The 16,350-nt window shown below is 31.6% G+C and overlaps 1 protein-coding gene across 3 annotated transcripts in view; it reads right to left on the bottom strand.

The window, feature by feature from the left end:
* The window catches only part of Nudcd1 (NudC domain containing 1), a 62,676-nt gene that overhangs the window by 25,278 nt on the left and 21,048 nt on the right, over positions 1-16,350 (bottom strand). For 2 of the 3 annotated variants that reach the window (XM_047551585.1, XM_047551566.1), the window contains exons 3-6: positions 8,820-9,005; positions 5,576-5,756; positions 2,515-2,697; positions 485-692 (exon numbers count right to left, since the gene is read on the bottom strand). In XM_047551585.1, the coding sequence (XP_047407541.1) occupies positions 485-692; positions 2,515-2,697; positions 5,576-5,756; positions 8,820-9,005 (758 nt within the window). The remainder of the gene's footprint in view (positions 1-484; positions 693-2,514; positions 2,698-5,575; positions 5,757-8,819; positions 9,006-16,350) is intronic. The other variant, XM_047551575.1, reaches the window with a different exon arrangement.

The raw sequence follows: 16,350 nt of genomic DNA, 5'->3' as shown, positions 1-16,350 counted from the left end.
CCTTGAACAAAAGCAAGACATATAAATTGTGTACAGTATATGTCAAAAACCTTTTTCTTAAAAGGAAAAAGATGTGTATGTTGTTAGAAAAGATGAAATGCCTCTGGAAGGAAAGTAGGAACAGTAGTACTATTTAGTAAGCAAATGAAGCTTAAAAGAATAAAAGATTTCCATTAAAATAAGAGTGCAAGTTAAAATAAATAACCATTTTGACTAGGGTTATTATTATATCTAGAGCTGGTAATGCACTTCTACATAATGCAAGTGATAACTATACTAGTATCTTTAATCTTAGCCATAATTATGCTCTGTGATGTAAGAATTTCATTTTTAATCTATTTTAAGGAAAATCAGCAATGCAAACAGGACTATTGTATTCACCTTTGATGTAACTACTGTGGAAAGAATAAAAAGAAATGAAAAAATAAAAATAAAAATAAATAAAAAGTAAAATTTCAAATATAAAACTATTTAAGAAAAATACCTATTATTCTCTTTAATTATCCATGTACTGCTTTCATGATCAACAGATGAATACAGCTTTCCTTCCAAAAGCTGGCAATTCCTCAGCATAATGTTGATGTGATCAGGCAAAAACTGCACTTGAACATCATCCTTAACACTGTTTTCTGGAAGTCGTACTGTCACTGTCAAATCATCTTCAGTTTGTTGCCAGTAATAAAGAGGTTCTACTGAGAGAAAAAGAAAAAAAAAACCAAAAAACTGAATTATGTAATAAAAACGAGACTACAACATACAAAACTAGAGACTAGAACATAAGAAAGAATACCTATCCAAAAGAACCTTAGCATATTTTCTAGTGATTATCACACAAAAAAAGTAATTATAAATGAACCCACATACACTTTGGGAAATTTTCCCTTAAAGAATTTTAAGCAATTGTACTTGACTTGCTCTTCTTCCAGTTTTACCTAATGCTCAGAAAATAAGGATTAATAAAATACAATAAAATATAATAGACAATCCTTCATCCCCATTTCCTACCCAACTCCCTGTACTCACCCCCTCCTCTCCTTCTCTACCCCCCGCCACAGGATACCTGCTTGAAAAGAATATAAAATGTCTTTCTCAAAAGTTATTAAAGCAGTTTGTACTTAATAATCACCCAATGGAAAACTTCAACCAGATTGGCAAGGGTCTGCAAAATTATAAGAGATTTTAGTATAAAAAGTCATGAAAACAAACTAAAGGGCAAGTTAAAATTTTCTAGTCCCTCACCAAAAATATACGAGCATCTAAATAACTTTCTTAATTGTTGGTTGTTTTTAGAGTCTTTCTGTGCTTTTAGAGATTATGTCTTAGGACTTTAGAAAAAAACAGTATTATTTATATTATTTTAATACTAAATAGGCAATAAACAATATCAGTCTTTTTGAGGTTTACAGAAAATGAAACTATTATGTATATTCAGAAAAGTGTAAAACATGCTAATTAATAAAGTAATCCTGAGTTTTAAAAATTAGTTTTGTGAAAATTCTGTAACATAATAATGAATTCAAGATACAATAAGTCAATAATAAAAACAATATCTGGACTAGCAATTAGTGACGTAAATACAAGTTGTGTTTCACTTTGGCTATAACATGTCTTCCAGCTACATGGGCCTAGCCATCAGGCAGAATGGTTCCAATGATCAAGGCATTCCTCCTTTCTTTCCTGCTGAACTGCTCACCAACAGAGCGCTAGATGGCATGTGGATATGAACATCTGGAAAATTTTACTAGGGTTAAACACTGTAATTAAGACAGAATAGAAGATAATTTAACAAAAGTCACATAATGTATGAGGACACAAAGGTGCTTAAAGGCTACTTAAAAGGCCAAACAAACAAAAGCTTTTGTACTTAGAGGTACATACATATATATAATAAACCTGGGGGATATATTTGTAAATTATATCCCTGGCTATGAACATCAGATATATGAATAGTAATTATGGAGGGATGTTTTTGAATAGCTTTAAAACAATATGTATTCTTTGTATACAAATATAAATTTCTTCTGAAAGACACTTAATTTTTTCATTCTAAAATATGACCTTTATTCATTTATTCAAACTTGAGAAAACCTCAATTCTGCTCTCAAGCAACTTTCTTTCAGTTTAGTATGAAAGATAAGCACATGAATATTAGTTCAACTCATTTTCCTCAATACCATCATATGGGCTTCTCAAATGCCAACAGTTATTTATTTGCTTATTAATTTATTTAAGTATTTATAAAACAGCCAATTAAGCAAGCTGACAGATTTTTGAAAAAAAAAAAAAAAAAAAAAAAGAAAACTTTGGTAATCACAAAATTATAAAATTAAACCAGCTTCTACTATTTAGGTGGTATATTTTACAAAAGACTTTTTTGGGAAATACAAAAGAAAATTAAAATTAAGCATCTATCCCACCTGGTATAACCCATAACCTAACTGGAAAGACAAAACAGACATAAATGACCATGTATATGAATATGCATAACTTTATAATGATTAAACATAAAATCACCTCTGATTTTCTCTGACATGTCTTCATCCATATTTTCTTCAAGATCTTGATCAACCTGAACAAATTTGAAGGACTTGTAGGAGACAATCATTAGACCATTTCCATTGGGCTCAATAGCAGCATAATGTGGCACTGATTTTCCACGGAGAATATCATGCTTAGTAATTTCATACTTTTTATTATCTGTAAGAAAATTAAATGTGAGAACAAAATATTAAAAAACTGGATAATAAAAATAGTCTGAAACATATTAATTTAAAATTAAATATTCTAAATATATTATTAAAATTCACATTAAGAATCTGTGTAAGATAAAAATTTACAACCTCAATTATCTTAAATGATTATTTAAAAATACTGGATCTGATGAAATTTTCTCTAGATTGTTCTGTCCAATGCAGTAGCCACCAGCCACAAGCAATTAATTAAAATTAAGTTTAAGATTCAATTCCTCAGTTACACTGGCCACATTTCAACTGCTCAATAGTCACATACGGCTAGTAGCTATGGTAGTGAATGGCACACATGTGAAACATGTCCATCTCACAGCAGTTTCTATTGAACAACAGAGATCTGGCCTTCAAAGTGACTAACTTACCTAGAATATCAGCTTCTGAAGGTTCTACCTTCTCCTTGACTACAGTCTGTCTACTTTCCCAGCAGGTATATGACAGGCATCTTCTGAAAAGAGCCACAAATTGAGGATAAGGGAAAAAGTTGGGGGGGGGGACTATTTTTTTGTCTGTTCTAACTGTTGGTAAAGGGTTTTTTTTTTTAAATAAAATATGCTTATAGTAGAAATTATTTTATACATAAAGTTAGATCTAGATTACTAACAACCAAATATTAAAAAATAGTTTATAACTTTTAACACATAAGCAACCATATCCCCAAAGTTTTTATAAATTAACTAAATTTATTCTCCTGTGAAGATAGGTTATTGTTTTTGTTTTAAAAACTACTCAAACACTTCAATTGAGTCCATATCTGTACTTATACTATTACTCTATTAAAGTGGATTGTATCTATAAGCCTCAAACTGAGCAGTCAAAAATGAATTCAATGTTATGTTATTATGTGTTAAACATAATACAGTCTGTCCTAAAACACCTGTCATCGTTTTTAACTCCTCCCCTACATTCACACATTCAATTCATACATATATAAAAACAGGCTTATAATTTCATGAATGAACTAAATAATCCTATACATCCCCACATGCAGGAAAAGCAATTCTACTTGCTTTTAAAGACCCAAACTTAGGCAATATAAATTTTATAGGAAGGCTTTTCCCAAAATGTGTGGAACAGAATATAACAGGGTAGGTATTAAACAGTGGATTTCATGATTAAGTAAATTGGGAAATGCTGGATTAAAATTAACAAAACCTTTCAAAACCTTAATATATGTATGTCTGCATTTCCAAACTTCATTGACCACATGTATAATTTATTCAATGTTTCAATGCAGTTTAGAAAAATACTGCTATTGTTTTAACAAAAAATAAGGACTAGCACAATTATATTAGTAACAGGCAGGAAAAGGAATATGACATTAAGAAAAATAAAGAAAACCATGAAGAAAAATGATGTTTCTACAATTATAATTGGGAGAAAAAAGAAAGTGAGACTATATTTGTCCAGTTGAAATGATGAAACAAAGATGGAGGAGATGAGATGATAGAGCTGGAACAGAGGACCACAATGTGTATGGAGGTGATCTGATGAGCTATTGTGGACTAAAAGTTACAGAATAAAGTGTCTGGGAAAAAGGGAAAAGGAATATGCATGATGATTTCTCCTATAAGATACTGAATCATGTACCTTAATAAAAATTTAAAGCTTCTATTCTCTAAAAGTAGGAGTCTGCAAACCATGGCCCATTAGCAAAAGCATAATCTAGATCTATTAAATGTCCTGTGAGTTAAGCATGAATTTTATATTTTAAGCAGTTAAAAAAATGTAAATACATGTAAAAATTATATGTTTAAATTTCTATGTCTATAAATTGTCGTTAGCACAGTCACATTCATCATTTATGGATTATCTATAGCTGCTTTTGAAACACAAAGGCATAACAGAACAGCTATGACACTGACCGTATGATTATCATCTGGTCCTTTACAGAAAAATTTTCCTGCACCTAATTTAGAGTTTTATGCTACTGACTGTGTTTCTCCAGAGATGGAACAAAAATGCTGGGGAGCACAAATCAGTCTTATTTATAAACAATTTTCATATCTATAACTATATAGATATATCATATGGTAGTTACTCATTTTAGAATAAAAGGGAAAGACTTCTTAGAAAACAAATGCTAATCCTTCATCAGACTATAAAGAAGTAGTATGGTAAAGAAATACATTTCTGTAGTGATTAATAAGTTAAACTAATTTATTTTTAAATGCGTAAGTCAATAAAAATGCTGAGAAAGAAAAGAGTCATCTGGGAAAAGGTTCCCTTAACTCTTGACTACGGGGGGGAAAAACACTTGGTGAGTGAATAAGAACTAAGCAAAGACAAAAAGCAAACTGACATCATTAAAGAAATCCCAATTAATACATGAGATAGTAATTTTTAATGTCAAGTTAAAAATTTCACAAGTTCAAACGAATCTAGGTTCAGGTATTTTCTACACATGAAAACACAATGGATGAGAAAAGTAACAGATTTATGAAGGATAAAAGCAAAAGGTAAAGTTCAATAAAATAAAAACATTCACTTCCATCTTCATGTTATATATAAATATGAACTCATGTATATTCTTAGCAATATTAAAAATATACATATTAAAAGTTTTCAAGAATTATGTAATCTCTCTTTTTATACAAAGGCATAACTGGCTATGGAAGCACATTATATGTTTTTTTTCATTAACTCATCCCTGAGGAGAAACTATCTGTGGATATTCATTCCACCTGTGGTGGCAGGTGCTAGAATCAATACTCAAACAGGTGCTGCTTTCTTTTTCTTTTTCCAAGCATTTACAGGGACGGCTTTGTATTTCAAAACCTACTGATGGCAACCACTATAGAGAGATTCAGAATTTTATTTTATTTTACCTTTATTCTTCTTACTGATAGTGACCCACTCCAGAGAAACATAGAAACCACTTCCTTTCATATCCTGTTCCTCTTTCTCTATTCGAAGAATTAGGATAGCTATCGAATGTTCTTCAGCTTTTAACAAAGAAATACTGTGAATTATGATAAAAGGATCCCCAAGTTCTTCATTAAACATCATCTACCAAAAAAAAAAAAAAAAAAGTATATAGTACACGAGCACAGCACAGAGGAAAAAATAAAACCGGTGACAAATTATTTTGCATACTATTTATTAGAAAGAATAAAAAAATAAGAAAGCAAATTTAAATATTGTTCTTTGAAGAAAAAGCTTATGTACACACACACGCAAAATTTGTATAATAGAAAACTGATCAATATTCTTGGCTTAAAACAAAATAACAAGGCATCTATACAGTATCTAAAGGAAAAAGAGAACTAAAAGCAATTCCTCAAAGAGAATTACATGGGGTAAAAGTGCTCTACATAAAAAGACCACAGGCAAGTCAAGATTCACTCCTTACTCTCTTCCCCTGTATCATGTATGGACTTATTTCTGCATTCTTCCTCTTGGTTTCTGGATCCTGTGTGTAGCATGCATGTATGTGCATGTATGTTTTATATCTATTATGTTTATTTGTTTTTATGTTTATTTCTGGAAGTTCACAAAGATAAAAAGCATCAGAGAACAAAACAATAAAACTTAATTTCAACCAAAGAGCCCATTTACACTTAAAAGATAATTCAACAAACTCTATTTAAAATTATTCTTAATGTTTATTTATTTACTTTTTATTTTTTACAGACTGCATTTTGATTCATTGTACACAAATGGGGTACATGATTTCATTTCTATGGTTGTACACAATGTAGATTCATACCATTTGTGTAATCATACATGTACATAGGGTAATGATGTCTGTCTCATTCCACCATTTGCATATCCCCCTCCCCCAAACAAATCTAAAGATACCCAAAATCCTATTAAATCTTTTTTATACCATAAACATGTGCTCTAAAAGATAATTATATCTCTCAAAGTAAACACTAAACAGGAGAGTTTTAAGATTGATTTCTAAATGAAAAGTTGAAAAAATGAACAGTTCGGGGGGGAAAAAAGAAAAAAAAAACTAAACTGAAGAAAACATTAGCTCTTTTCTTTTGAAATCTATACCTGGAGTTCCCACAATTTTCTCCTACTTGAAATTCCTATATAGAAAAGTGAGTTGTTATCTATCTCTGCCAAAATTATTCAAACAGTAACCCTCTGGAATTCACTCTTAACAATTTTCAAAAGCAGAAACAACAACAACAACAACAAACCCTCAAAGACTCAAAACTGAGACAACCTGTGAAAAGTTTTGAGTTGGTTGACTAAATTTTGTTCTTATTTGTAGGACAATGGAAGCTGAAGAGAAGCGAAATAACCTGTTCTAGGAGGTATAAACAACTAATTTTTTCTTTTTCTTACGAGTGATAGGGACTGGAACGAGAAAAAAAGGAAGAGATGACTGCACTTTTAAAAGTTGTTAGGCTGAGTGACATTTCTAGTCTTTTCATTTCTTTCTATACCTTAGTCATCACTACCAGCCTTGGCCCCCTTGTGCCCTATCATGCCCCTTAATCACTTTTACTCTTAGCTTTCTTTTTGTCACACCAATAGCCCGAAAGTCCTAAAACTCTCCTAAATTGTTTCCTAAAGTGACTAATATATTCCATAGCTTTTTCACCTTAATTTATGTTCAAGTCCCACTCTTCTCTCACTTCCCCCAGTATCCAGGCAAAACTATTATTACTAACTAAAAACATCTCAGAAGGGTGCTTATTTTATTACAGCAGTTTATACTAAAAAGGGCATAAGATAGATTTCAATTTTTAATGAATTAAAAATATTTTAAGGGCCTAATATGCATCAAGAGGACACACACAGAAAAAATCAAAAGAATTCTAAATCTATGTGCATTTCATTCCAGCAGAATCTGTGGTGTTATTTTTAAGCTGAGAGTGAGCTGAGTCATCTTGTCTTTTCCTGCTTAAAACCAACTTCATCTACAAAACTCAATAATAAATTCTCATTTTTATCTCTTCTGTCCATCATTCTCAAAACTCCTTCCAACTCTTTCAGTTAGTGATACCTAAAACACATAATAACTCAGTTTTTTTTTTTTTTTTTTTTTTTTAAGCTTTTACTGGAGACTAGAGTAGAAAATGTCACAATGTCCAACAAGTATTTGAAACTCCGAATTCAAGAGTCTCTTTGTAAAGGGGCTATTGATGGTATGGTTATTTATGGTGTTTTTTGTTTAGTTTTTTAGTTTTTTGGACATACTATAATTTGGTAGTATACCATTTAGTAAAACTTAGTAAGTCAGGTGTCATTTAGTTTGAAAACCTCCCTGGTTTTCCTCAAATAATTAAGGCCTGGTGTTAATAGGTATCTGTTGATCTAATAAACATATTTTATAACAAATATAAATATAAATGTAAATATATTAAGCTTTTATTTCTTTATTTACCCAGAACTAAAGGCTACCTGCTAAGATTTAGATAGTGGCAATATTATACTTAATAGTGTGATTCAAAGAAATTGAAGCAATAAATCATTTGATTATCTATTCCATATCATTTTCTTCTACTTTCAAAAACAGGCTCTGGAAAAATTAATTCCTTTTTATTGCCATTAAAATCCTAACCTACCTCTCAAATTTAAATCTGCTTCATTTTTTAACATTGAAAGAAAAATCGTACCTTAGACATTAGCACATAAGCATATTTATATTATAATGTATTTTTCTAAGTAGGGAATATTCTGGTAAACTCACTATTTGACCAATGTAAACGTATCAGCAAATCTAATATGAAGGTAGAGGAGAAAAACATTCCAATATAAGCTTTTTCAACTCTGCTTCAAGAAGGAGGAGGCAATGTCAGTGCTTAGTGCAGTGCTTTAATATATACAAAACACTCAAGAAATATTTGCTGAAAAATGAATGCAAATCCTGACAAGTACACTGACCCTAGATGAAAACAAACATCTAAACTATCAGTTATACACAAGATATATGTGTTATGATTTACTTAAAAACAGACACAAAACATTCATTATATTAAAAAAAAAAAAAAGGAGGTCACCTGTAAACTGTCCTTGAAAAGTATTATTTTAAAATAAATAAGGTCTAATTTGCTTATACTTTCTGGACGTTTCAAGTCTTAAAAACAAAACAAAACAAAACAAAAACCTCACCTCCCATTTTTCAGAAGCACTATTTCCACGTTCACCTGTTCCAATAACATACAATCTTCCAGTTCCATCTGACAAGGTAACCCAGGTGGATGATGTGAAATGGATAGAGGCACAAAGGCGATTGTCACATGCTGTCAAATCTGTAGGTAGTCGAAATACCTCTCGTGGTTTTCCTAAGGCAGTATCCTAAAAAGAAGTCAAATATTATAAGTGAATCCTTTCCTCTTCCCTGATCCATACACACACAAAATAAATATCTGCAGTGTAGTAATTTCTCTCTATTCAAGAGTCAGATTTAATTGCCTTCCCTTTGAGTATAAGCTATACTACTGATTCACTTATTTTTGGTGGGGAGGGCTTAAGAGATTATATGTGGCACAGAGAAACATTTATTACTGAAACTGTTATGCATTTAATATATTATGTATTATAAAACACTGAGCTAGCACATTCAAATTGCAATATTACACATTTTTTATTAACTATGTTTTCAAGTTTTAAAAAATTTTTAAATTAAATGGATTTAAAGAAAAATACTATTTTATGACTGATAGGACACACCTATGACAAAAAAATCAAATGCAGTACTAGAATCACTGAAGTGAGGAAAATACAGCTTTAACATGTGAGTCCTGAGTAGCTATCTGACTTGAAGTCATCACATGAGGTCTCTTAATTTCAGGCCCCAAATGACTTTTTCAGTTACTGATTTCACTTCAAACAAATAAAATACAGTAGATGGGATGATTGGTTTGTAATCTCTAGGACTGGATCATCAAACATTCTACATCCTCTGCCTCATTCTTTCTCTTGGATTGGACACTGTAAAGGGAAGCTAGCTACCAAACCATAAAGATGATTAAATAGCCCATGGAAAGAAACGCATAGGGAAGAACTGAGCACTCCTACCAGTAACTGGCACCTTATGAATGAATCATTTTGGAACTGTATCCTTTAGGACTAATCAAGCTTTCAAATGACTGTATCCATGGCTGACATCACAACCTCATGACAAAGCTTCAGCCATATCACCCACTGAAAGCACTCTAACTTCTGACCACAGAAACTGTGAGATGTTTCTGTGTCAAGTCACTAAGTTCTGAAATTGTTTCTCAGCAATAAATAAATAATCCAATGCAGAAAGCTAGTTCTTTCCCTTAATTTTAAAGTTATCAGTTTTTTAATTCACTAATTAGAAATACCATGCAGATATCAGCCTGCAGCATAAAACACTACATTTAAACTATCACCAACTCAGTTTATTGTTAACAAATTCTTAATTGTGCCTGTGCTCTTATAATTTAAAGACATAAGATAGGATGCATCATTAAAAATGTTTTACAAGAAAACAAAAAATAGCTTATTATTCCAGAAATAAACTTCCTTTCAGTATTCAATTCAACAAAATTTTTGTTATTAAAGTTTTAGTTGCCAGTTAAGAGGTTTTACCATAGGACAAGATAAATCCTCGATTTGTATATTTCATTCTCAGCTCCTATGAACAATGCCCTAACTAGCCACAGGTGTTTTTGGTAACCTACTGTTTCTTTTCACTTTTCTTTGAAACAGCACCTTTATTTCCTGCACCCCTCATATTTTACTGATTTGCATAATACTGAACGAAATCATGAATATAAAATATAGCAAGCGTATCTGGCATGAACAGTTTTACACTCATCACATCTGAGTATTAGTAATGTAAAACTTAACTAGTAAAAAGCTGAACTGTATCAGTACAATGCTGAGCAGCCTATATTAGCAGTAAACTTTTAAGATTCCTATAGTCTCCAGCCCCTACATTTTACAGAGGGAGTTTAGAATAGAGTATCAGTTAATCCAGTCAGTCAGTTAAGTGAAGGTCAAGTAAGAGAAATTTGGCTATAGGCTCATGCCTATGTCAGCATTTAGAACACAATGCTATATCCTACCTAATGAGAAAAACAATGGGCTAGTCAACAAATGGTACTGAGACACTGGAGAACTTTTCAGAAAAAAATTCAACTTAATGTTTCCTCAAACCTCATGTAATAAAAATGTTCGCTATTTAACATTACAAATGAAAACTTGTGCCAATAAAAAGTAGGAAATAACCTTGTTGATCATTAATAAAGGGTAGAGGAAAAAAGCAGCTCCCCTGACATTGTGGTGCTGGCCTGGTACCATCAGCCAAGCTTTGGTTTTACTGTAAGTTATACTAGCACTAACAGCATTGTTCTATTGAACATAAATAGTTTCACAGAATATAAATATCAGACAAGACCACTGTGATACTGACAAAACAGCATCACTCTATAATGATAAGCAAAGATAAAACATTAGTATTATCAAAACTACAAATACGATCCTCAATCCAGCTCAGTATGAATAACTGCAGCTTCTATACTAATTACATCCTGCAATTCAGTCTAGTCTTTCCTTCTTCTAGATGAGACTAAGATACCCATAATAGAATTATCCTGTTTCCTGAAAGTACCCAATGCAAATACTTTCTTAAACCTCCCAGCAAATCACCTAACATAAGCCCAATCCTTTAATATCATTTCTAACTCCTCTGAGATACCCTATGATTCTCTATGGTGTACACTCTCCCTTGCTGCAAAAAGTAATAAATCCAATTTGTTCAAACACAGATCTGTGCCTGATGTCTTTGGAGAGCACTGGCAGGGAAATGAACGTCTACCCTATGGAATTCCATATAAACTGTTAAATATCCTGAGGTTGATTTATATTACTGACAAAAAAAAAAATCAAAAAGATACCACCGCCCCCCAAAAAAAAGAAAAGAAAAAGAAAAAGCACACAGAATATGTATAACATGAATCCATATACGCTGGAACAAAAGTTGTGATATGTTAGCACACAGTAAGATACAGACAGATACACCCTGTTAAATGATCTGTTAATAGTGTTTCCCATTAGGAAGGAAAATAAGACCAGAGCATTCCTAGGAGAGATGAATGTGAAGGCAAGCAAATTCTCTTGCTTTAAATACGTTGCTTTTTTTTTTTTTTCTTTTTTTATGTTTTACACTGAGCAACTTGTGTGATATACATAATTTAAAAGATATTAAAAAGATAAAATATAATGGGATTCTTTCCTAAAACAGGTGTTTCAAATAAAATTCTGTGCATAAGTGCATTCTACTGTCATGTATAACTAATTAGGACACATTTTAAAATGTCCCCATTTGTGTACAATCAATCAAAATGCAGTCTGTAAAAATTTTTTAAAAATTAAAAAAAAACAAAAAAATTTAAAAATAAAAAAATAAAGTTTTCTAATGGTTCATTATATGGCCCTCTCTTTATCTAATCTAGTTAAATGTTATCAGGAGGAATGTAGGTCTAAACTTGTTAAATCCCTGTTCTCTATTTCATACACAGTTGTTTTAAGTCACATTCTTTTAAATACATGGTTACACATGATGAGGTTGGTAGAAGTCTAATTATACAGATAAATGGATACAATATCCAATAGTATAATTAAGATGCTCAAGCATATAAATGTGAAACCAAAATTAATGAACTTAAAATACAAAAGAAAACACACAGTGCCTCTCTTACCTGAGTTAGATGACAAAAGTGTAAGCAGTATAAATGTTCAAAATGTTTGAAATTTAATTCTGAGTACAATTTAATTTTGACTGAAGCAATGAAACCTTTTCTTCAGTAAGTCCTATACTAAAACATTAAATCATTTCTGAATAACCTTCAATGACAGTTTTAAGTGTCTTCATGGTGACACCTTATATAACTGGTATCTATAGTGTCTAGGTTTCACCCTTTCCCTTTTCTTCACAAAAAAGGCTAATATAACTATGTTCAAGGTTACTGAAAATCAGTCTGAGGCAATATTTCACAGTTGATATACAGAAGGATTAAAATTTCATTGATGAGTGGAAGACTTACTGAACGACCACAATGTACAAAAGTGTATTAAATACGTGCTTTAACTTTTTACTATCTCATTTATCTATCATAAACACTACAAAGTTGAAATTCTTATCCCCACTTAAAGAAAACAGGTCCAAAAAACTTTTTAAAATTTGCCTGAAACTCCCCTGTTAGAAGATGGCAGGGCCAACCTTCAAATCCTGGTCAACTCTACTCTGAAAGTTGGTAGGCTTTCCCCTATTTCACATATACTAGAAAATAAGGCATTTCCAACCTTTTTCTAAACAATGGTACCTCAGTCCTCAACACAATTCCTCAAAAACCACTTCCCTCTCTCCACTCCCCCACCACAAACCCACTTTGATTGCAACTACCATACTCAGTTTTTCTTCAGGAAATTATATAGTATTTTTAATTAAGATTCCTGAGTAAATAAGGTGTGATATGAAAATTATAGCTTCTACATATTGTATATAAATGACATTATAAAAAAATCAGTAGTAAGTGTTAATACCTAAGTTACATATGTTTATGAAAAACATCTCTAAACAGGGGTTTAGAGCCCTCTTAGTTGCAGTTATATGCAGAAAACCTTTAACTAATGAACTGTTTTCCCTTTTCTTTTTTCTCTTTTTTTTCCCTGGCATTGGGTTCTGAAGTCAGAGGTGCTTTACCACTGAGCTCTTGCCCCCACCCTTCTTAATTTTTTAAATTTTGAGATAGGGTCTTGCTAAATTGCTACGACTGAATTTGAACTTGCAAACTTGATGCCTCAGCCTCCCAAATTCCTGGAATTACAGGCATGGGATGCTGCACATCATTGTTTTTCTAATATACACACATCTACAGGAAAGGGATACTCGAATTTAAAACAATGGTCAATCAAAATTAAGTAAGGGATGCCATTTACCAGTATTATTAGATATTGACATTTAAAGTTTTGTTCTTTTAAAAGGAAATGATCTTTTTCTAAAGGAAAGCTTTCATCACTAATAACGATTAACTTCATTTGGAAGATGGTTTTCTTTTTCCTTCTTTTTTTTAATTATCTTTTTTGCTAAAGCTTTAAGGAGAGGTATTTCTAATCAACTGCAGTTCAGTTAATGTTTGTATATAAAATGATGTTTTCAACAATGTATTAAATACATAGTCCTAAGAAGTTACCCCCTTTATTTTTTTCTTTAACAAGGTAAATAATTATCTACTTGTTAATTAACTCAACTATTGAAAATAAGCTGAGATTCAAGTCTAGAGATGAACGTACTGTTATGCAAGGAGCTGGACCTGGACTAACAACAACTAACCTTTCACTTCAAGACACAACCTCACAAATACATGCCTACCAATGAAATCCAGCAACTGTCCTCTGGATCTTAAAAATACAGAAAAGGATAACATTCTCTTTAGCAGCAAAAACAATATAGCTTTCCAATTAAATGGGAAAAAATTATAACAGAAATACCCTAAATATTAAGAAACTGAATAAAATATCTTAAAATGAGGCATAATACCTATAAAATAATGATGATCTAGAATCAAATTTTAAACACACCTTTTTCCTTTCCTAAAGTACCTTCTACTTCCTAAGCACAATTCCAACTGAAATTTCTCAAAAATTAGCAATTGTAAACTTACAAATTAAACTTACTTGGAAGTAGAATGGCTCTATAAGACTGTGTTGAACTGCTGCCACCTTCTGGCTCCTAATAAAGTCAGCTGAGAAAGACAAAAGTCCTGGGCCCTACAGTCTTCCACTGTGAACAGTGTTTACTCCTGGACAAGGGTATTCATTTGTACATCAGGCACAGGAGAGTGGTATTTATGCATTTGGGTCTTTGGCTCAAAAAAAAAAAAAAAAAAAAATATATATATATAAATATATATATATTTATATATATATATATATATATATATATATATATATATATCAATCAGACAGTAAAATGGTTGACTATTAGTCTGTTTTTGTTAAACACAAAAAGCCAATGTCTAATCAGTGGTCAACACTTTCCAACCATTTCCAACTAGAAGCTCAAAGATGTTTCCTTTGTTGCTGAACAGAAAAATAATCAGAAATAAGCATGATATTCTTCTGTAACCCAGGTGCCAGGTTTCTCAAGATTTGGTCATCACTGGAACACTAACAAAATCACCTGAAGTACTTGATAAAATTTAGATTTCCAGACCAAACTAACTCTGACACTGAAACAACCTTTGGGCATGCTATCCTGAAATTAGTTTTAGTTTAGACCAATTACTTCAAGTGACAACAAAGTGTGAAAGTCAAAGAAAGAAACTTAATGGCTGAAGCAGAAAATGAACTAAAAGAACCTGAAAGCTGGTTCTTTAAAAACACAACATATTTCTAAAGACTGACTGAATAAAAAGAGATAAATATATAGAAAGAAAAGTCAATAATCTGAAAAGCATAGTGCATGAAACTTAATAGCAACAAATTTGAAAACTTAAGAGGAAATAGAGGATTTCACTTACTAGAAATATATAGGATAAATTACCCAAGAATCAATTTAAATAAACCAATTACCACAGAATAAACTGTACAGGTGATTAGGGAACTACTATTGAAAAGAATAACAAAATAAAACATAGCCAAAGAAGATCTTAAAATACAAAGAAGAAATCACTCTAATCTTAAACTATACCAGTCTTCAGAAAAATAAGAAAGCTCCTTAATTCATTTAAGAGAATCATAAAAGTCTTAATCAAAACCTATTAAACACTGAAATCAAAATAAAACTACCATGGACTTGTGAAGACAAATGCAAACATTCTAAATAAAATGTCAGTAATAGAATCCAATAATATATCGAAGGAATATACTCTCTCACCAAAAAGATTTATTCTGAGAATATTTAGAAATTAAAGATTGCTCTAGTTTGTATCTGGAATGCCCCTCCAAGGCCCATATAATATTTAAGGTTTGGTGCCCTGCTTGTTGCTATGAGGAAGTGATGGAACCTTTTAACAGGCAGGGCCTAGTGGGAGGCCTTTAGGTTACTGGTGGTGTGATTGAGAACAGAGTAATGGGAATCCAGTCTCTTTTTCTCTTTCACTTCCCTGGCCATGAGATGAGCATTTTTGCTCCACCATGTGCTGCTACCTCACTACAGGCCCAAAAGCAACAAGGTCAATTGATCATGGACTATAACCTAAAAATTGTGAGCCAAAATAATCATTCTAAGTTGATTATCTGAGGTGTTAATTAATGTAAATATGACTAACACAAGGACTGTATCAATTTAATTGTGATTATTGGTAGTAAATATAATCTGAAAAGGCATCTGATAGAATTTAGCAACCATTCTTTTTTTTTTTTTCTTTTTTTTTTTTTTTTTGTGGTGCTAGGAATTGAACCCAGGGCCTTGAGTTCACAAGGCAAGCACTCTACCAGCTGAGCTATATCCCCAGCCCGAGCAACTATTCTTAATAAAAATATTGAATAGAAATCTAAACAGAAGGAAAATTAAAACAATGAAGTTATTTGTCAAAACCAATATAATTTTTAAAAAATTAAAAACCATTACAATTAAAACCACAAGCTCAAGAGGGATGGATACCTGAAATCCCCACTATTACATGACATTGTCTCAGAGGTTCTATCTATAAAAGCAGTAAGA

The sequence above is a fragment of the Sciurus carolinensis genome, chromosome 1 (assembly GCF_902686445.1).
Source record: "Sciurus carolinensis chromosome 1, mSciCar1.2, whole genome shotgun sequence".
Classification (NCBI taxonomy): Eukaryota; Metazoa; Chordata; class Mammalia; order Rodentia; family Sciuridae; genus Sciurus; species Sciurus carolinensis.
The sequence above is the reverse complement of the archived record's forward strand: the minus strand, read 5'-3'. Positions and strand labels throughout refer to the sequence as shown.